We start from the raw sequence: 23,290 nt of genomic DNA, 5'->3' as shown, positions 1-23,290 counted from the left end.
TTGAGGCCATAAATCATCTATTGTTAAGCTGTCATATTTCCTAAAGGCTGATGTGAGAAATTATGTCGTACAGTACTCTCTGGAAAGTGTGGTGCCAAATGAGACTGTTATTATCAGCACAGTGATTTCTCCCTTGTTAAGGATATAAAAGGTAGCTCTTAAAGGCAGGAAGTTGACACCCATCTAATTGCATAATACTCAGTCTACCTGAAACTTCTCACGTGTAATCCTCTGTTATAACAGAGGTGACTTTGTTTTCTCTTGTAGGCTATTTGAGTAATCAGATAACATTAATGAATACAACAGTTTGAAGTAACAGTTCATGTAAAGTAACAGATCACGTACCAAATGCAAACTTAATTTAGAAAAAGTGTAAGATAGAGGTGAACAAAAGCTATAGCACGTATAGTATGTCTATAAGCTATAGTAATGTTATTATTATAAAAATATAACTAATAAATTCTGTAGTCCACATTAGTCTTTTTACTTCACATCTGCTGATATATTATTGTTTGTTTGTTTAAATTAATTTTCTAATTAACAAAGTTTCTTTGGACAAATGTGACAGCATATTATTAAGTTGTGATTTCTTCAAATACTTACACTTAGACTTGTTGAACCTCATTACATTTACGTGGCCCACTTCTCAAGCTTGTCTAGGTCCAGGTAAAAATGTCAAAAGATTAAGTTAATGGAGTACACAACAAAGTCAGTTGTGCATGGAAATCTCAGACTCAAAGTTACATGTGTTGCTACAGGTTAAGCACTACAAATAAAAGCATAGATCTGTTGGAGTCAGAGATTATGAAGCACTGAAAGAAAAACACTGAGGGGAAAGACCTATGTAAATCATCCACTTCGGGGGGGGCCGGTAGTAAGCTCATTTGATGTTAGTTATCTATCTATCCATTGAGACATCTCATGCAAGCAGGTTATGTCAGGTTCCTTCTATGGTTAATGAAAAGAGAGCTGTACTCCCAGGAACTATCTCATCCTGGGAGAAGTATGTCAGCTTTTGAGATCAATCACCTCGGGTACATGGTGCATCTGAGTACAAGATTTTCTGACAGTAGATATAAACCTACCTTTAGAAATCTAATTTTCTATTCATAACAATGTCATAAATGCTGATGGGTATGAAAGCAGGGTTTTTTTTCCTACTTTTGTCTTAAAACAGCTTCTGCTATGAAATACCATCAAACAACAGTGATACACCATTATTTGTGATTCATAAAATAATTCTGATTTTAAAAAAAAATCCACTATTGAAATGAAATCTCTTAAATAGAGAGCAACACTAAGAGTTTTGCTGTATGGTGTGCAACTACTCTGATGCAAAATGCCTTAGCCCCTGTAGAAAGGCTTGTCATCAAAAGTTCTTCTGTCTCCTAGTCAAATGTTTGATTTCTGGGTTGCTGATTTGGACTTTTTCTTACTTACTCTTTTTTTTTTTTTTTGATTGTGTACAAATTTTAAACTTTTGGTTTGTAATCACATTTTGAAACCAGAAAAGGTGTAATGAATGCAGAACTCAAAGTTTACAGCTAAGAGGAGAATACTTGCAATTATTTTGTTTGTTTCAAGTTTTTTATCAGTGGCTGTCTTCCCGAGTGATTTTAATTCCAAGGTACTGTATTTAGTGTTGCCATGAGAGCACACAGTCTTATTGCCGGGCTGAGAAACAGTCTTCTTTCCGTAGTGGAATTGTTGAAGCCTCATGCTGTTCACAGCAGAAAGTACATTAAATACATTTGTTCCACTTCATTCACATTAGATGGGCAAGCAGCCATTCATATTTCTTCTTGACATTTCTACATCAAGGCTGGGAAGGCAAGGGACTCAGATTTATGTCACAGATTTGCTTTCCATTTTCTTTATATCTACTCGGCTGAAGTGATCATTTATATCATCCATGTGATAGAGGATAGCACTATGTGGGAACATTTTATAGCTGAGTAAACTGGATGATGATATGACCCAGTCATGACAATGCAGAAGGCCAGTGATAGAGGTCAAACAGAACAGATCAATTCTTTAGTCTTCTGGGGATTTCTTTCTTGCTGTCACTCCCCCTACAGATAAATGAACACTGGAAATCCTTACACCACGTTGTGGAGATTGGTGCCATACACCACGTTATGGAAATCGATAGCCACTAGCACTTGTCCAACTTGCCAGACAGTAAAGGTCACGTTGATATTTACTGTCAATAGCCTGAAAAGAGGCAAAAAGTCAGCAGTGCAATGCTACATTATAAATCTATGTTTTGTATTAAGTGTCCTGGTAGGCAAACGGTGTAAGCTGATTTTCAGTGTGCACTGAGCCAAATTTCCAGCTGATGATAATTCAATATTCTATTATTAACATTTTTTTTTTTTCTGAGGGACATCCTTATCTCACAAGGTTATCTAGAATCTCCTTACTTCCACGGCTCTTCAAGGCAAGCATTCAAGTGTGTCTTTTTCTCATTGACCATAGGTATGCCTTAACCTTAAATTGAACAAGTGGCTGGTTGATCTTCACAGTTAATATCTTCTGTCTATTTGTCCAATTTAATTACAACCCAAACACTATTGGCAGAGCATGCCTAATCTTATTTTATGGACTGGACTCATGATTTGGCCAAGTATCCTTCACCTGTTTCCAGAGATGACTAAAATTACAAATTAGTTATTATTTGTGCTCTGTACAGACATTTTTGACTACTTCCTTTTCTATTTTTACGGTGCCCCTGGGTGTGATGCTTCTGACGCTTCTGAGCAGCTTTCAATTTCTTTTGTCCTCTCATTAGGTAAAATCTCTGTGTGACCCCTCCTCTTTCCTCAATCTGTGGAAAATGGCCAAATTGGCAACTAATCGAGGGGAAGAGTGGAAGACAGCCTATTTATGACATGTTATACTCCCAGTTTTCGCTACTTCTAGTTTTTTATTATTACCAGTTCAACAGAGTAAAAAATGATTAATTTACAGTGACAGCGTTAAAATTTTAGTCTGTTTGCTCTCTATCACAGAAATAAATTAATTTCATATCTTAGAGTAGGACATTTTAAAGAGGGAACAAGGCACATTGATATTTTTCTAACATCATCTGATGCTGACAGTTTATTATATCTGTGTATGCAGGCACACAGTCATGCATTATACATATATGAACTACAGATGTTGAATTAATAGCATCTTCACTTAGTTGCTTAACAACTATTTATATAGTCTAACCTTAAGATTTAGGTTCCTTTGATAGGTAAGGAGGATAAAGCATGACCTCCAGACAGTACTTTGTCTATCTTCAGATGTCACAGCCCCAAAGATGATCGGAGGACTGGAGCACCTCTCCTATGAAGGGAGGCTGAGGGAGTTGTGGTTGTTCACCCTAGAGAAGAGAAGGCTCTGGGAAGACCTTACAGCGGCCTTCCAGTACCTAAAGGGGCCTACAGGAGAGATAGGGAGGGACTCTTTGTCAGGGAGTGTAGTGATAGGACAAGCCGTAACAGCTTTAAACTAAAAGAGGGTAGATTTGGACTAGATATAGGGAAGAGAGTCTTTACTCTGAAGATGCTGAGGCATTGGCAGAGGTTTCCCAGAGAAGCTGTGGATGCCCCATCCCTGGAGGTGTTGAAGGCCAGGCTGGATGGGGCTTTGGGCAACCTGGTCTGGTGGGAGATGTCCCTGCCCATGGCACAGGGGTTGGAATTGGGTAATCTTTAAGGTCCCTTCCAAACCAAATGATTCTATGATCTATTTCAGATGGTTCCTTTAGGACAGAGGACTCAGCTGCTAGAGATGCATATATTTAAGCCTTCACTGCTGTAGGTTCTTAAATGATTAGATTATATATGCGTTACTACAATTTTATGTGAATTACAGTATTTTTTCCTAGGAGAGTGAAATAGATTGTGTGAGATTGAAATAGAGGACAGCTTTTAAGTTGTGTACTGAAAGCACATGAAATAGTTAATAAGCAGAAAGTTAAAAATTGTATGAACTGTAGAAAATTATACTTTATGTTAAATCTAGAATGAGTTAAATGAGCTGATGTTCTTACACATGCTGTTGTTTTCCAGGGAGGCTAATGGATTGTTGTGTTATAACAGTTCACTCAGGAGTACTTTGAAAATCTCCTTCTGTCTTCGTGTAGCATGTTTTATTTTTATGGCTTTGGTCTTCATATTGCAGATCTTTTATTTATTATAGACTAAAAATATATTGAATGCCTAGAAAATCATTCTAAATTAAGCATTTTTCCTTAGTTGCTTGCAATTGCAAGGAGTTAATTTAGTGTCCTGGTAAGTGCTTAGTGTGTTTAAGATTTGGGTAATCAAGTTGTGTAGGATATCTTGATGAATTCAGTTTTCCTAAGGTTTCTTCAGATCATCTTGCTTTCTCTGATGTTCCTCATATTGAGACTTTGCCATTTTACTCATCAGTCTTTGAAGACCCAAAGGATGCTGAGTAACACAGTAATCAGTTCTCCTTTTGAATGTGTAAATTCTCAAGGGATTAACTCAAATTATCTCAGAGTACTGTCCATCAGGCCACTCTTTTCTCCTCTCTCCCATGCATACAGGGTCAGAAGTCCAAAGGAGAGAATTTAAGAACTTTTAACAGCAGGGTCCATTTTTTGTCATTACAGCTCTGGCTGTTGTTTTATATTCATTTCTGTTATGTCTTCTCTGCTGAGTCCCATCCTTAGTGTTAGCTCCGATACACAGAGCATGGAAGGTCTCTGTTATATTTTTCTCCTCAGACCTCATTGGGCCAGCTGTGTTTTCATTGTATTTGGGCAGAAAAGCCTGGAAGGAATTGTTTCTGCCAGTTAAGCAAGCTAGTATTGTGACTGAATGATAAAGGTGCAATTGGGACAGTCTTTATTAGGCTGTCTTCTAATATGGTGAAATTGTCTCCAATCCAGAAAAATCTGTGTGTATATATATAGGCAGAAGAACAAATGTAATAGCTGTCCACAAGAATGGAGAGAATTATAACTTTCTTTTTAAAATGTGGTACAAGCTGTGCCTGAAGTGATAGACAAATAACAACAGCCACCTGGTAAACAATGTCTTTTACATTTCTTGGTTATGCTATTCGTCTTCTGTGCACCATTTGTAATAAAAGTAGTTCTAATAATAATACCTCCCTTCTTCGTTTGTTCTTCAATGAAACCATACACATTTGCTACTTCAATAAGATTCATGTTTGTAATTCATTTGGTTAAAAATTTGTCTCAGAAAATGCATAATTTGGCTTTATTTTGGTGTTTAGGATATTGATACATTCTTTTTCGCAAAGGTTAATTGTTTTCATTGTATAGAACCTCACCCATATTCAGCATGCAATCACTTTTAAGAGGCCAGAAATTCTGTCTTTGCTATTGAATGGCCACAGTTTCCTTGCCATCCTCTTATCAGCTTTCATTACTAAGCAATAAAATGCAGGTATATCATTCAAAAGCTAGACTACTACTACTTGCTAACTAGTTGAAATCTCAGCTAGGGAGAAAACATAATTGTCATTGCTATGGTTTTGAGCTTTAAAATCATGATCATGATTTAGGTGGATGATGTTACAAGATATTATAAAGAAAGCATTTATAGAATGAGCTATTGCAATTTTGTGGTTATGTTTCTTGATATGAGTGTAGATGTGGGAACATGCCTTGGAAGAACAAAATTCAAAATATTCTTCTTGTAAGACCTCTGTTTTTGTAAACATACTTGTTACACTCAAACCCTTTTTACAGCTTGCTTTTTCTGCAAGACCCAGAAGTAAATTAATTACTCGATTAAAATAGGAAAAACATATTTAGAAATAGCTACATACTGTATCTCTCTCAGTTGATTTCTAAAATGCTGCTTGGCTTCTCCTTCCATTTCTGTTTGTAGGAGTCCTTATTTGTTATCTTGCATAAGAATCACAGGCTCTGAGCTCCTTCTCGCTTGGCCTAGCTGTGAGGTACCTTGTGTGTGGCATATTTAAATACTACTGCCAAGCCTTCCCATTTATCTGCCTGTCTCTGTTGCATCAGTTTGCTGAGAATTTGTTAGTGATACCATTTCCCGGACCTCTTATACAAAAATAATCTCTGTTTTTGAAAATAAAACATGCAGAAGAATCTGAATTAGTTTCGTGCTCTGTAGGGGGTCTAATAGTAGAAAAAAATGTGTGTAAAAGTCAGATGGTTGCTGCAGTCAATACAATCACTTTAGGGTGTGTCCCCAAAGTCCTGATATTAAGGCCTTTAGGTGATGTATGCAATGATCATAACAATACTTCTACTACTATTAAATTTTTCACATACATACGAATTCAGTATTTTGGAAGGGTGTTTCTCAGCAAACCAACCAAGGTAAATGAATTGCTTCCAAGAGAAGGTCACTTGCAATAGTAAGCTTTTCTCCTGGAATGCCAGTTATAGCTGAGAGACAACTTAAGACTGTTCATTACTATCTTGTACACAGTAAAATAATTATTGAAATTTTCATCTTCAGGTTAAAGGTGCACATGTTGAAAGAGTTGAGCTGTGGCATGTCTTGACAGCCTCAAATGTACTTATTGTCCCCGATTCATGTATACTCTAGCTCATCTAATTGTTACTGAACCATTGCAATTGCAACTTGACATCAAGGAAAATCAGAATTAGCTCAGTTCTTCCAGCTTCAAAGTATACTGCAGTATGTCCTTGCAACAGGTGTGGGACTGCCAAGAAAAGTAAAGAGTACGTGACCAGAGATGGCATATCGCTATAGACACCTTTATGCAGCCCTCAGTCCTGCAGCTAGAGCTGTAGTCTACTTCCTCCACTGTGCTTCTGTGCTCACACTTGTTAAAACTCATTCATGTGGCAGGGGGATTAGATGTGGATTCCAGGCCTCCTAAGGCAGTAAGGCAGTCTTGTGATGGTACTGTGTGTAGAGGAACTGGAACCTGGATACAGAAAGAGAAAGTTCATGTTTGCTACAATGAAGTAGCATATATCATAAATTAATTAAAAATGAATCATATATAATGTTGTTCATAGCAGATATTGATCTTGATACACACTTTGCTGGAATTACTGGATTAAGTTGTATAAAATGAGAGTAATTCATGAATGAAACAGTACAGTCAATGTATGACATTATCTTTGTGGATTAAAAAATTCTGTGTGTTTTTCTTGGAAAATAGAACTGGATCTGGTAAAGCTTGCCTTCATTAAAGTTTTTCATTTTAGATATTATAATGTTTTCAGTATCCTTTAAAAAATATTCTAAGATGCTGGGCAGAAATGGTCTGTTGAGATAAATGGAAATGCAGACATTATTTCCTTGAGATAATGTTTGTGGCAATTTGTCTGTGACTGGTAATTTTGATTCTGAGGTTAATTTACTTTTTGATTACAATAGTTATGACAACAGTGCTAAGAGGATGAAAGCTGTTAAGATTACAACATCTGAGTTTGAAAAGTAATCTGTTTTGACCACATCAAATAAAAAGCTATTGGCATTTGCACAGTAGGTACCTGATCTAGAATTGAGCTTTGACTGTAATCTTGACCCCTGCTTCTACAGCATTCCACAAAAATGAATGACTTGGCAAATTAAATTCATTGTGCTAAATGCAAGCTCAGTTGATTGCATAGCTTCGAGTATGTGTAAATAGCTGTAGAGTGGTGCTACCAAGTTTCAGATGTTGAAGTCCTCTTTCATAATAATATAAACTATTTAAAATGAACAGTTCTTCTAAGCTTTTCTTTTGCTGCCATTAACATGAATATATGGGAGAGACTACAGAGGTTAATCTTTGCTTCTGTTAAACAGTAAATGGACGTTTCTTCTATAAGCTAATGGAACTCTTGTTCTTAACTAATCTATCTGCAGCTCACCTACTTCACATTCTGAAGGGTGGAGTCTCCCATGCTAAATACAGACTAACCCCAGCTCCATCAATTAATGCTAACAGTGATACTGAAATGCAAGTAAGCATTGTCTAGCGGCACGTGGATTATCTGGGTTGAACCAGATCAAGTCCAGAGGAAATGAGGCCCTGTTTGTCTGTTGTTAGGTCTAAGCTAATTATCTGTGTCAGCAAACAGGGCTCATTCCTTTGAACTCACTAGCATGTCTAGACTGCACCAGAACAAGCTGGTTAACTTACAAAGCATTGTTTTGGAGCTTCAGTATTACCACTATAGATTTCTAATAGCTCTGGCAACTCAAAATGTTCACATTGTTGCCTTGTTTGTACTGGGCATGGAAACCAAGAAGGAAAAAGTTTTTAGAGAGAAGAGGTTAAACACCACCGGAAAAGATAAAGCATGTGTTCAGCTTTAACAACTGCTTCTCCTAACTTCAATATCTATGTGGCAGAGTGGCAGGTCATGTTTTTGGTTTGGTTTGGTATTTTTTTGTTTGTTTGTTTTTCTGTTATTTCTGTACTCCTGGGAATATATGTATGTCTCACTGAAAATACTAATCACTGAAAATCACTTCAGTATTGAGGCTTATGCTGGTGTCAGCACAAAAGACTGTCCTCTTCTATGTTTTTTCCTACCTACCCTGTCTTCCACATTATTTGCACTGGCAACCCAAATGGATTGTGGCACTTTGCATATCTTGCAAACACTATACTCTTCTACCATGTTGGTCTAAAGTAGTTTGTAAAGATATCATTTTAAAAACAAAAGCCCCCTTGGAAACAAACATTTTCATGCTATCTCATTGATTTTCTGATAGACCTATTTCTAACAGCGTGAGAAGTGTGTTTGTTTTCCTGTTTGATTACTGCCTAGTGCTGTAGTTGATATACGCTCCTGACTGTCTAAGTACAAAGGCAAGACAAAGATTTCATTTCTGTGCAAGAAACCTGGGACTAAAGCTCCTAACCTTTCTCCTCTGATTATTGTAACTTCATGCCATTGAAATCTGTGGGTCTGAACAAAAAAACTCTTTAAGAAACTCCTCCTATTTCCGAAAGAGGAACCATTAAATTTGCAGTGGTCTCTCTCCAGAGTGATTACCAGATTAAAGATCTGCTGTAAGTGAGCCCCAGTCAAAGAGCAGTGTTTTCCAGCCATGACCTGAGAAATACAATGCTTTCCCTGTTAGTAGCCTGGCTTTGCTACTTCCCCTGGGGAGCTACTAACACAGCTTACAGGAAATGAGCTTTCAAAACATTTGTAAGGATTTGTTTCCTAGGATGAGTAACCATACAGAATGTGTCTTTCATTGAAGATACATGCCTCAAAAAGTGTGAAAAACACACTGGAATACGAGGCTAGCTAATTTAGGATTTAGGCATTTTTATGTTTGTCTGTGACTACATGAATAAACAGTGCACAAGGATTCTTTTTCAGCAGAAGTAAAAAAAAAAAAAAAATCATTAGGATAACATTAAAATAAACCAAAAACATTTTCTTTTACATCTTCCATCTGGTTTGAGTTAGGTCACGTAGGCTTCCTGAATAATCAGTGAGTAGAAGGCAATGCTTCTAGATCTCAGGTTGTACTCACTGTGGTGGGTGTTCCATTCCACCTCTCCTCCTGTGTGCTTATTATGCTGGCAAACCTTCTGGAATTGCCTGTCTTTGTCCTTGAAAACTGAGAGCAAGAAGGCTGTGAACATGAGTACCTCTCACTTAGGTGCTTAGAATGAGGTGGGGCTGAGTCTAGATCAATTCTGGAATTACCAGGACATCATTATAGAAAGAAGAGGTTTATTAGACTCAAATGTGCTAATCTTTAAAAATATCTGTGTAAGATATGACATGTATTAGATGTGATGATATTTTAAGTACCTTTTCCAACTGTTAGCATATTCATAACTATTTGATCTTAGTAGGTGTTCTGTATTTTTAAACCTCTAGAGGTTGGATGAGTCTTTGTCCATCTTGAGAATTACAGAAGGTCAGTTATGTCTGAAATATCCCTGTAAGTAGAACTCTTGTCAAAGTTAATAACAGTTAGAGAGGAAGATCCAGAGAGTGTATACTATTCACCTGACTATTCAAAAGGTTTCAGATGAGAGCTTCACAGTCCCAAATATAAATGCAATCACTGACAACCCAATCTCTATAGGCAAATAATGTAAGATGAATGTGTGTGTGTCTGTGCATATAAACACACACACTGTTGAATATATATCATCCTGAATAAAAAGTCTGAAGTGGAAATGAAAGCCTTTTCATTTGCCAAAACTAGACATTTGTCAAGTTTGTCTTTCATCCTGCAAAGGTTGACGACCTTGATAACGCTCAAACAAGTTGATGAATCTGCACTATCATTCAGTAAATACATTTAATTCCATCAATTTGTTGCAACCCATGGTTTTAGTTTTCCCAGATAAGTAGAGAGGCAGCTGCATTTGTTTTCACTAATGTGGACTATTAAGGGGTTTGTTTGTTTGCTTGGTTTCTAATCATTTATTTTGTTGGTTGTGAAATACAGGAAAAATCTTGCAATCAGAAGAAAAAATTATTTTCTTCAAAATTTCTAGTTTAATTCTCATTTGCAATTACAAAATACTTAGGAACTGTTGCCTTCTCAGATGAAGCTCTGGCTTACTAACAATTTAGTAACTGCTTTGTATTATTTCTGGTTAGTTTTAATTAAAATCCTATCCTACGTTATTCAGTTTTCTATAAAAAGAAATAAGCAATCTACCACAGAATAAATTGTTGTCACATGCTGTGTAGTCGGTCAGATTGTCCTCAAGCACTTCAGAGAAACTTAGGTATTTTTTCTCTCTGATTATCTGATAGGCCTCTCCAAAACTTTCATGACAAAATGTGTTCACAATATTTCATTTTATTGAGCTCAGTTGTAGGCAGAAGTAGGTTCCTCAGTTCCAAAGTGTTTGTTCTGCTGTAATAGAAGTCATAGGTTTTGCAACATGCTTATAATAGGGAAATTTGACTGAGTCAAGGAAGTGATGGGCCAAATTTTCCCTTACCATTAATAAGTTTTTGTATCTCCTCCTTTGGGTAACCTGTACCTTTTCTGTATGCTCGGCATAGCTCTGTAGATCCATAAACTTTTCCTGTCATTTCCTTTGAATTTATCCTGTTTTTCTGTCCTTTATGAAGGGGAAATGTGTGTCATAGTGCCACTGATAGAGCACTGGTTAAGTTGCTATGCCCTCTGTCAACTCAAATCTAGTTGGCCATATGCTCTATGGTGTTTTCAAGCAAATTTGTGGTATTGTAACCTTATGTTTGTAACAAATTCTCACTAAGCAGGATAAAAAAATTATGATGAGATAGGAGAATTTGTGTAGGTCTTCAAACTACATCCCAAACATTGGGGAAGGTGGGTATGGTTTCTGCTGTGCAACAGAAGAGCTGAGGCACTGGCTGTGTGTGCCATTACTTCTATATGTTTGAAACAGAAATGGAGAGTCTAGCAAAGGGGAGCTACATCCAGGATGCAGTTGGCCTATGTTTTCAAACCTGTTTACTTTGTAAAATTGCTGTGGGTGGAAAAGTTGAAGAAGGGAGGAAAAATGAAGATAAAAAAACATGTCTGTTAAGTGGGATAAAGCTTAATCTCCTTTGCTTTTTGCTCTTCTTTCTTTATAAACTCTGGAACTTAAATATTAAGATAAAAGACTATTCACATTCCAGTCTACATGGAATAAGATTGATTTTGTTTTAAATGTTAGATGTGGGGGAACTAAAATTAAGCATTGCCCCTTTGGTTAGCTGGAAAACATTTCCAAAAGCAGCTCCAGTTATATATCATGTTTTAGTCTGGTTTTAAAATCAGGAATCTGAGAGAACATTCTAGTTAAGCTTTCATTATCTATATTCACCTTTGTCTGTTTGCACCAAAGTGAAAAATGCAAGGAATTTTCTGGCTTGTGCACAGGACCCAGATCAAGTAAGTTTAATGAGATAATGCGTTTGTTTTTGCACACAAATTCCTACCTTCTGCCACACAAAATTGAAAGTGTAGGAGGCAAGAAAAAGAGCACAGTGCTGATATAACAATTGCCACCCCAAAATGTGCAAACCAATACTTTAAATTAAGCTAAAAATGCATAAGAAAAAGTCTAAAGCTTAAAACAAAGGCTTTTTTTTTTTTTTTTAATTACTGAAAAGAGTGAAGGTCTCTCCAATCTGTAATGTTATGCTCCTTTGTTACCTTCAAGATAAGGTAAAGGAACACTGATAGATATTATTATTTTTTTCACCAGAACCAGCATTCTACTTTGGAAATGATGAATACTATGTTGACGAGAGTGCTGGCTATGTTGAGGTACGTGTCTGGAGGACTGGAACCGATCTGTCTAAAGCTGCCTCTGTTACAGTAAGGTCTCGCAAATCTGAACCAATAACTGCAGAAGGTAAGTTATTGTTTTGGTCTAGTTTCATAATACATCTCAACAACAAATGCTAGTACATTTGGTCTTACCTGATATAGATTCAGCTACATAAGCTGAAATTTATATGTGTCTTTCTCTTAGATCTTTCTTCTTAGAACAAATTAGGTACTTACAGAGTTTGCTCTGCAAGAAACTGAAACAGGAGCAACCGTGAGGTCCAGCACTGACAGAAATCTCTTCAAATATTCATATAAAACACTGTCCCACAAAGGCAGTTGATTGTTGCCACAACAGCATACTCTGGGCACAGACTTTTAACCCCTGGCAGCACACAGACTTTGCTCCTCTTACTGTAGACAGTGAGAAATTATCTAGTATCCTGTACAGCAAGAGGGTTGCTACAGCTGTGTGGCTCAGTGATGATTTGACAGAACCTTTGCAGAATCAAATGTTAGAGTACACACAAATACAAATGTTAGAGTGTTTTCACAAACCACGGTGTTTCAAACTAAGACGGTCGTATATAGGTATCACAAAAAGACCAGTAATCTTCCTTAGATGCTTATCCCAAGTGTAAGTGGACAGTAGAGTTCATCTATTCAACTAATTTTCAATGAGGTAAAGTTGTGTAAAACTTTACTGTTACTTGAGCAATGTGGGAAATCCAAACATTCACCTGTAGCTAGTCTTTCCGCATGCTTTCTCATGAAAAAGGAAATGATAAAGTCTAAGAATACATGATTACTTCATTTATGAACTTGTTTTATATGATCTTCTGTCTTTGTTTCACCCTGACTATTGAAGTTATTTCCGGGGAAGGAGGGGAGATACTGCCTTATAGTAAGAATCTTAATTCATTGTGCCAGGGCCTCGGGGATTTTAGCCTGACTGCAGCAGGTAAACAAACTTGAAAACTGAGGCTGGCGCAGCCCTCAGGCTCTCTAGTCTGTTGGTGACAGCCTGAAAGATCTGACATAGTTGACTGCCTTTTAAGCCATGAACCCGGTCCTTGATCTTGACACAGCACAGCAGTGTCAAGCAGTGGATCTGCTGCTCTCAGCTACCAGTCCTGACATCCTGCCTTACAGCTTTAGGCCTGGATAGAGCATCTAGGACTCTAAGCAAGTGCCCGTCTGATGATGACCTTTGATCTCACCAAATTATGTCAAATTCACATAATTCTAAACCCTATTTTAATTTCGATGAAACTGTTTCCCCCAAAGCTTTGGCTCAACAGCTCTGCTGCCACTTAATCACCCTAAAAATGAACGTTAAAACTCAGTCTTTTACTAAAGCTCTAGACACCATTAATGCTCTGTTTTTATATACAGTGTCATGTTTTAGTAAGGATCTTGTTTAGTTTCATTCCTTCGCGTTTGTTTGTTAATGTGTTGGCTTGCTTTGCTTAGAACAAAGCAATGGCTGGACTTGGTGTTCTTGAGGGTCTATTCTAACCTCAATGATTCTATGATTCTATGAAAACAAAACAAAACATAAAAGCAAGCCAAACCAGATCAGTCTGTCTTTGACTGTAGAAGGTGCCAAACACCACCTGACACAGTCTGGGCAGAATTTGATTCTTTTGTTTTCCATTCATTCTGTTTTGAACAGCACATTCTCCTTTGAATAGCACTTCTTCCTTACATTTAGCTCACTGACCTTTTTCCTTCTCTATTTACATTAGTCTCAAAATTGACAACTTCATTGTAGAATAATACAAATTTTCTTTCCACAAGACTGCTTCATCTCCAGAGTCTTTCTCAAGTCTTTATGCTTACTTTCAGTTCTTATTTCCAAAAAACTGTATTGATTTTAGTGGAATAACTTTTGGTTTACAAGAGAACAAAATCAGGCCTGGTTTGTGACTTGTATCACTAAACAAAAAATGACTTACTATCAACCTGTTAAATTGTGTAGTCCAACTTAGATGGTCAAGAGATATTTTTGCTTTATGTGACTGCCAATGTTTGGCAAATATTAAAATTACATTTAAAGAAAAAATATATTTACCTAAAATTAACTGCCTAAAGTTAGATATGTTCCATATTTTTATTTTTAATTGCACATAATGCTATTTCTCTATCTGATATTTTTTAATCCCTTTTCCACTGGTAGCTGGTGTAGATTATGTAGGCATCAGTCGTAATTTGGATTTTGCCCCTGGAGTCAGTATGCAGACGTTTCGCGTGGTAATTCTGGATGACCTTGGACAGCCGGTGTTAGAAGGAACTGAGAAGTTTGAGCTTGTGCTAAGGATGCCTATGAATGCTGCCCTTGGAGAACCCAGCAAGGCAACCATCTTCATTAATGACTCAGTCTCTGATTGTGAGTTGATTTCTTGGACCTTTTCACATTTTTACAAGAGATGGATGACTGCAATACACAAATAGCACTTGTCCTTTTGTATCACACCAAAGCCAATGAATCTACACCTTTGAGTTTATGTCAGTTGCTTGCTAGCTGCTTATGCAATAGCTGCTAGTGCAATATAGCACAACAAAATTTGAAGTAGTGGAGCAAAGATGTGTTAACTTCTGCAACTATACTTTACATGTGCTTTTTATGTTTTTCTGTCTAGTGCCTAAGATGCAGTTTAAAGAATCTTTATATGTAGGCAATGAAAATGATGGACAGATTTCTGCCGTGATATACAGGAGTGGGGATATCCGATACACATCCACTGTGAGATGCTATACAAGGCAAGGTTCAGCTCAGGTAATGATTGACTTTGAGGAGCGTCCTAATACTGACAGTTCCATCGTCACCTTCCTTCCTGGTAAGCTCTTGATCTTATTTTAGAAGCCTTTAGTCTACTATATTTTGTTTTGTTTTGTTTTGTTCTGTTCTGTTTTAATTTTAAGTGTCTTATAAAGTAATGCCAAAAAGGCTACTCTGGAAAACCAAAATCTTTCCATACACAGTGGGTAGAGTGTGCACAGATGATGTTAATAGTCTCTTTTGGTGTCACTTCTGATCCAGAGGGATCATCAATAGGGACCAAAGTGACATATATATGTATAGATCAAGCATGTGGGTCTTTTTGATCCACTGTAGCAAAAGCAGTTCAGAGTAATACAGTGACAAAAGCACAGACCTGCTGCCCTACAGAAAACTTCAGAAGCTCTGCTATTCATTAGACAGATTTCTGGTAAATACACTTGACTTGCACTGAAATGAGTGGCAGACCTTTCAGTTGGGATATAACTCTCTTATTTGTGTTTGAGATTTTTTGTTATTGTGTGTGGTTGTTTTTTTGTTGGTGGTGGTGGTGGTGGTGGGGTTTTTTTGTTTTTTTTTTGGGGGGGGGGGGGAGGCTTTCCTATGCTAGTTTGCCAGCATCACATGCTTAATATCTCACATCAGATATGAAACATAAATCATGTGTTACTACCTTGAAAAAATACTGCCTGATTCCCTCTATTTGTGCAGAAGACAGTTTAGACTTCTAGTCTTCTAAGTCTACACACACATATATTTTACAAGCTCTAAACAAGTTCTGTCATCAGTATGAAATCCTCTGTATGCCCTTATCACAGGAATGACAAGCTTATATTTCATGTATCTTAGCTTTTCAGAAAAGTGGGTTGTTCAGTCATTCATTTAGAATGGACCTCGGCTGTTAGTGCTGACATGTACTCCATGCCTTTGCCATTGCTTCTGTGAAACCAGGAAAGAGTCCAACTTGCTAAGATTGATGGATTCAGGCCCCTTCTTTTTACCTTCTCTTTTGAGTGTCACCCTACTATTTCTCAATGAAGACAAGTAGCAAAGAGGTCAGGTAGCATCATATCTTGTTTCCATAAGCTCCTTAGGCCTGTTTACAATGCAGCAGTTTCGGTACAGTATTTATTCATGCTTCCCTTGAAACAATGAGCCGGATGAATATTTTGTATTTCCTTTTTTCTCTGAATGGATAATTTATTTTCTGTAGGGGTAAAAACACCTCAGAAAATGAAGGCAGTCAGTGTCCTAATCTGTTTTTTCATCTTAAAGAACCTTGATAACTTTTTCATGCAATATATAAAATGACTGTAAATTGGCCTCATTTCTCTCACATCCTGTGCGGTTCCTTTTGTCAGGGATGTAGAAATCATTCTCTTGATGATGAGCCCACTGAGTCTGATGCTGGGAGCCAGATAGCCTGCATACCAGTTACAGCTCTTGGTGTTCTTGTAGAAGGCTTAAGACAAAGCCTTATTCCCAGAGTCTCAGAATATCTAGTAAGTTTATACATATGGGTTTGTGACTACTCAAATTGAGCATTTTACAACTCCAGAGAATTTTTAAGGAGATACTCATTGTCATTTGGACCAGTGGGAGTTTTAAAGACATTAAAATGGAATAATGAAAGTGAAGGTGCACAAGATTGGAGACTATCTCAAAAATGTCAGTAATTCTGGAAATTCAAAAACTCCAGGACAAAATTACCATTAGTATTACTGAAAGTTTCGATTACTCGGTTACCTTGTGCAAGTATTTAATTTTGAAACATACACTGTGTATTTCACACAGTGTGGAGGTCACTGAAAAGGAATATGAAGATAAAACAAAAGGAACAATACATGTGAAGTGGATATACCAAATATAAACATAGAGAAATCTCAAAACAGAAGATTCCATTTAAATAGTGAGCTTCCATAGACACATAATGAATACTCATTCTGCTTTCTCTATTATTGTCGTCATTCATTAACTTGTATTGTGCCAAGATAGTGAGGTAGATGTCTTGGCCAACAGAAGCATCCCATTGTTCCTTGAGCTTGAAGAAAAGTGCTGTAATAGAGCAAAGAACACCTAAGTTCTGCATGATATTACCTTCAGAATGATTGCAGGTGAGACTGAGAAGCCTTGCACACTGGTGCTTACGGATGATACTTTCCATGAAGAAGATGAAGAACTACGCCTGGTTCTTGGCACTCCAAGAAGTGATTCTTCCTTTGGTGCCTCTGTTGGTGAACAAAATGAGACCCTGATAAAGATTCAGGATGATGCAGACAGTAAGGAATTATTTTGTTATTATTGCCTTTTGGAAGCCCATTAGTGTGTTCTAAACATATTTTTACTCTAATTACAGAAGCTATTATTAAGTTTGGTGAGACCAAATTTAGTGTTAGTGAACCAAAGGACACAAGACAAGTAGCAGTTGTAAAAATCCCAGTGCTTCGTCTGGGAGACACTTCCAAGGTTTCTGTTGTGAGAGTTCATACAAAGGATGGATCTGCTACTTCTGGAGAAGACTATCACCCTATATCAGAAGGTAGGGTCACTCAGATACATCCTGCTATTTGTAGGATTGTTATTTTTATGATTATATGATTATTAGTTATTTTTATTAACATTATAGTATAATGCTTGAAGGATGAAATAATTTCATGAACAGGATACTATTCATGATTCAATATAGATGTGATCCCATGTGGTAAGCAACTACCAAATTGCACCTGGGAGGCCAGATATCCATGGAGATATTTACAAAATAATTGCCACTCCTTTGAAAACATCTGTAGCTGAGTAACTGTGGGAGAAATGTGTGAGTGCCATCTCTAGGAACATTTGCTAAGTGTATTACCATCACTCTGCAGAAGCATCTGTTATAGGAAATGATTGTGGAGTTGTTTCAAGCAACTCAATATGTTAATGGCTTATTGCTCTATCTAGGAATGAATATCTCTTTCTGTTTATTGTTCAACTTTCATAATAATTAAACTTTCTTCCTATATCTCTGCAATTCACTGCCCACTGCTCCTCAATAGTGATGAATGAGGAGAAAAGCTGTGAAAGAGAATGAGAAATTTCTTAGCTGATAAACTTCTGTTAGTAGCCCACCCACGTGGTTTGGTGAATGATTAATAGAGTTCATAGCACTACAGATTTTTTGTCTTTTGAAGTTTATGATAATACGTGATACTAATCTGTGTTTTAAGACCAATCTTTCATTGCTGGAGTGTTTTCACAGTTTTGGATAAGCTATTTTGGTGTCCAACCCAGCTGAAGGATAGGACTTATTTCTGAACATCCAGCAACAACACTGGGCCATCTCCAAATTCCACAGGAGAGGCATTTCTCACTACTGACATTTGCAGAGAAAAATTGTGAGCAACTAGAAAATTATCAGCCTGGATCTTGCTAACTCCCGTCACTTTGTCTCCATCATTTCAAAGTCTTGCTCTTTCCTCCTGAAAGCCACAGGAAATTTTAATGTGATAGAATGGTTTGGATTGGAAGGGACCTCAAAAGATCATGTAATTCCAACCCCTGACATTGGCAGGGACACCTCCCACAAGACCAGGTTGCTCAAAGTTCCATCCAACCTGGTCTTGAACACTTTCAAGGATGGAGCATCCACAACTTCTCTGGGCAACCTGTGCCAGTGCCTCACCACCCTCAGAGTAAGGCATTTCTTCCTAATATCTAATCTAAATCTATCCTCTTTTAGTTTAAAGCCATTACTCCTTGTTCTATCACCACACTCTCTGACAAAGAATCCCTCCCCAACTTTCCTGTAGGCAACCCTTGGTTACTAGAAGGCCACTATAAGGTCTCCCTGGAACCTTCTCTTCTCCAGGCTGAACAACCCCAATTCCCTCAGCCTGTCTTTGTAGGAGAGGTGCTCCAGCCCTTTGATTGTCTTTGTGGCAGTCCTCTGGGCTCTTTCTAATACTTCCATGTCCTTCTTGTGCTGGGGGCCCCAGAGCTGAACAAGTGCTCCACATGGGGTCTCACAAGGGCAGAGCAGATGGGAGAATCACCTCCCTCGAACTGCTGGCCACTCTTCTTTTGATGAAGCCCAGGATATAGTTGGCTTTCTGGGCTGCAAGTGCATGTTGCTGGCTCATGTCGAGCTTCTCATTCACCAATACCCCCGTGTCTTTCTCTTCAGGGCTGCTCTCAATCCATTTTCCCGCCAGCCTGTGTTTGTGCTTGATATTGCCCCAGAACAGATGCAGAACCTTGCACTTGGCCTTGTTGAACTGTCAGTTGATACTAACCCTATAAGCACTACCTTATACCTTCCTTCCCCTCTCTGTGCTGTGCACCAACAGTGCATGGGAGCAAAGATTTGAAGGGAAATGTGCTACTGCACAACAAAAGGCTCTGTGTCTCTGCCCAGAAGCCTTTGACAAAGATCTATTATCTGCAGGATTTCCACGTAGGTCTTGGAACATCTGTGGGTTTAAGGAAAAATAAACATCTTTAATTTGAATAGTGGGTATTAACTGTCGTCTCTCATGGCTGGACCTAAAATTACTGTCTGTTATGAACGTCAGATTTATTTTTAGGTGTCTCATTATGTTTTTAGAAATTGAGTTTAAGGAGGGCGAAACACAGCACTTTGTGGAAATTGAAGTTCTCTATGATGGAGTTAGGGAGATGAGAGAAGCCTTCACTGTTCACCTGAAGCCTGATGAGAACATGGTCGCTGAAATACAGGTAACAAACTGATGCAAAGTCCTCAACAGCAAAATCTGGTAAAAAGACCTTCTTGCTTTCTGCCTTATAGCTTTGTTCTTCTTTTAATATTTATGCATGCCATCTTGGCTTGTAGTTTAGAAGTCAAAGAGGATCATTCCAGGTGACATTGTAGCACCTACCCAAAACGTTTTTTTTGCCATGGCAATAAGGTTCATGGGAATACAGAGACAAGAGCCTATGTGGAACAGAAGTCTTTAAGACATCTTTCCAGATACATTCTCTTCTTCAAATTGGCCCTAAAACCTGATGTCCTCTTGGAAACACTGGCTGGCAATAAAATATATCCCCTATGCTGTAAAAAGAGCAGTCAGGTGAAATATTACTTCTGCTGTCAAAGCTATGTTGTTACTGTGTGAAATAAAGTAGCCACACATTCTTGTTAGTTAGCATTATATCATACATGCTTTTAATATAAACAGCATATTCCTCCGATTCTGCAAAAAGTGTTCTTCTAACTCTTTAGTCCCTTCATCTGTATCACATACATAGTCTGACTCCAGGCAGCCAGACAGCAGAGATGGCTGTCAACAGACACCTTTGCTGATGTCAAACACCATGTTTTCACCAGGCAGTTGAAAAACAACAGTGTACATCAGAGTTCTACCAGAATACTGAAGTGATTCAAGAAAGCTGCAACACAAGAGGTTAAATGGTCTGCTATCCTCAGTGTTCTGGAAAATTAAAAAAAAAACACATTTTAGCTCTTGGTTTTATAGTCTGCAATATACTTTGCAGTGCCTTGACCCTTTCACAATAACTCATCCAGCTGAGGTTTTAGAACTTACCTTGAGAGTGTTTCAAAAGCTAGGAATGATCTTTTTTTCTTCTCAAGGTCCAGCTTGAATTCTCTTATTTGCTTAAAAGTTCACAGAGAACTTTTTCTGCCTTTTCATTATCAGGCAGCCAAGGCCATTGTTTATATTGAAGAAATGAACAGCATGGCAGATGTCACCTTTCCCTCCGTCCCTCAAGTTGCATCCCTTTTGATATATGATGATACTTCTAGAGCCAAAGACAGAACAAGTCCTGTAGCTGGCTATCCTGTCATCTGTATTACAGTGAGTATCTTTGTGGAAAGATGGATCAAAATAAGTGTATGGATTTTGTTTAAAGGTGCAGTTGAATTTTAGGCAGTCGTTATCAATCACGTTGTGAGTCACACATGAGTTTAAGCTAGGACAGTCCTAAAAGCTAACGTAATTTGTCTGGATAGCAAATCAATTTTCAGGGGGACAAAAAGCATAGAAAGATGTTTCACTTGTTCCTCACTAAGAACAAATTAGATACTTGCACAATGTCTATGATTGTATCATCCTACTTTCCTGTTTACCTTAAAATAAATTAAATTAAATTAAAACATTAATTTGTAAGGTTAAAATCACTGGAGATAACCAATGAGCCACTGTTTTCAGTAAGTGTCACAAATTGAAAAATGAATACTGTTTGTTAGAATACTACAGGCTTCTTTCGTCACAATTTTGCAATCAAAGTGTTGTCATGAATATTCATATGCATTGAGGAAGTTTTGGGTCCATCTGTATTTTCAGAATTAGATCAAGGGATGACATTCAAGTTAAAGTAGTAGGTGAAGTGTAGTTTGACCTTTCATAACTGTATTAAGTTTTCACCCATAAACTGTAATATAAAATAATAGTTTTTTATTTCAATAAGCATAGTTAGACCTGCCTTTTAATCTACCTTAACAGTGCAAAAAGCATCACTGTCAAAATAAGTTAATTACTCAAGAGATTTACTGGGGTTATCAGTTCCATGTTGCTGAGTTTTGTGACTCTTGATAAATTAAAATTCCTTTCCCATGAAGCAAATAAATCGTTATATATCTGCCTTGTTCTGCAGGCTTGCAATCCTAAATATGAAGACTTTGATAAGACTGGTTCAATATGTGCCAGTGAGAACATCAATAACACCCTGACACAATACCGGTGGCTTGTGAGTGCACCCACTGGTCCTGATGGTGTGACTAGTCCTATGAAGGAGGTCGACTTTGATACCTTCTTCACTTCCTCCAAGATGATCACACTTGACTCCATTTACTTTCAAGCTGGTTCTCGTGTCCAGTGTGCTGCTCGTGCTGTGAATTCAGATGGAAATGAGGGTCTTGAACTTATGAGCCCTATTGTAACTATAAGCACATCAGAAGGTAAGGTATCATCACCTATTGCAAAATCCCTAGGACACTTTTGGGTCTCAAATTCCATCCTAACAAAATCAAATTGCATGATAAGGTGTTTTAACACTACAGCCTCACCTTTTCTTTTGTTGTTTGTAGAAGCAGTGCATAAAGTATCTTAGCGCAGCAAAAAAAATGCACAGAAGGAAATGGTTTTCATCTTTGCTAGTGACCTTTAAATATTTATTCACTTAATGAATTTTTATATTCTGAAGAACAGTATATACCAGGCATTGGAATCCATGAAAGCTGGGTTTTGTTGTCTTTTGAATTCAACTGTAGTAATCTTGCAGTACATCTCATTTCCTATTAGACATTGAAGAATCCACGTGGGAGCACTACTTTGAATGCCTAGCCAGAAGAAAAGCTTCATTTGGCATTCAAGCCTCACTGGACACCTGAGAATTAGTTTATTCCTTGACTAAGGACTAAAACAACTGTTGTCCAATAACAAGACCTAGACAAACTTTTTCTGTGGTTGATATATTCATAATATTCAACCTTCTTTCTTTAATACTCTCTTTGTCTCTCTCTCTATCTGATTCTCTGACACCTAATAAAAATTAAATTAATGCTGCGTCCTCTCAGCCAGCAGAGGTACTGTCATCTACCTCCTTTGTCCAGCCAGCACTTTCCATGAAACTTGTACTAAATAAGGTTGTGAAGCAGAGGTGTGGAACTGATAAGGACATGAGTAGTCTGATAGCATATGCTGTTTTGTCGTAGAAATCTCAGATACTTTTTTTACTGTAGAATCTGGTGAGTGCTTAATTGTCGATAATCAAGGTGAATTACGAATCACTGTATTTTATTACCTCTCTGCAGGCCCTACGTATTCTTTGTGTCATCTCTGCTGCTTATGTAGCTGTAATAAGTCCTCTGTTTACCATAAGATCTTACAGTAGATAATAAATTACATGAGTGTTCATTTGTAATATCATTTTAATTTCCCTGGCATTTCCAACTAACTATTTTAGTTAAAACATTTTATTTTCTCCTAAATTAGGCCTTTAGGGAGCTTAATGAATGGAATTGCTATTTACCTCCTTCCTTTATTTCACTTTTTGGCTGTAGGTTAAAGTCACCTTTGTTTGCATTATCAGGAAACCTACACGCTAAAAAGAACTCTGTCTAAGTAAGGGTATTGTCTACAAGATGCAGTGTAGTGATTTTAAAGACAGACAACCTTGTGCTGGGTGAGCTAGTTTGGTTATGTAAAACAGTCTGGCTACATTAGCCTTATAATGAGTGGCTTGGATTACACATGACAAATTAGCAGAGCTAATTAGCGCAGGCCCAGCAGTGAACTGTCATGCATATATTACTTCCAGT

General features: G+C 37.5%; 1 protein-coding gene across 1 annotated transcript in view; it reads left to right on the top strand.

Annotated features, from left to right (window-relative positions):
• FREM2 (FRAS1 related extracellular matrix 2) overlaps positions 1–23,290 on the top strand; it is a 127,374-nt gene that overhangs the window by 79,669 nt on the left and 24,415 nt on the right. Inside the window, exons 7-14 of the mRNA XM_035542827.1 lie at positions 12,166–12,315; positions 14,410–14,619; positions 14,873–15,070; positions 17,127–17,291; positions 17,369–17,551; positions 19,595–19,725; positions 20,667–20,825; positions 21,625–21,928. Of these exons, the coding sequence (XP_035398720.1) occupies positions 12,166–12,315; positions 14,410–14,619; positions 14,873–15,070; positions 17,127–17,291; positions 17,369–17,551; positions 19,595–19,725; positions 20,667–20,825; positions 21,625–21,928 (1,500 nt within the window). The remainder of the gene's footprint in view (positions 1–12,165; positions 12,316–14,409; positions 14,620–14,872; positions 15,071–17,126; positions 17,292–17,368; positions 17,552–19,594; positions 19,726–20,666; positions 20,826–21,624; positions 21,929–23,290) is intronic.

Source organism: Cygnus atratus, chromosome 1 (assembly GCF_013377495.2).
Source record: "Cygnus atratus isolate AKBS03 ecotype Queensland, Australia chromosome 1, CAtr_DNAZoo_HiC_assembly, whole genome shotgun sequence".
Lineage (NCBI taxonomy): Eukaryota > Metazoa > Chordata > Aves > Anseriformes > Anatidae > Cygnus > Cygnus atratus.
The sequence above is the reverse complement of the archived record's forward strand: the minus strand, read 5'-3'. Positions and strand labels throughout refer to the sequence as shown.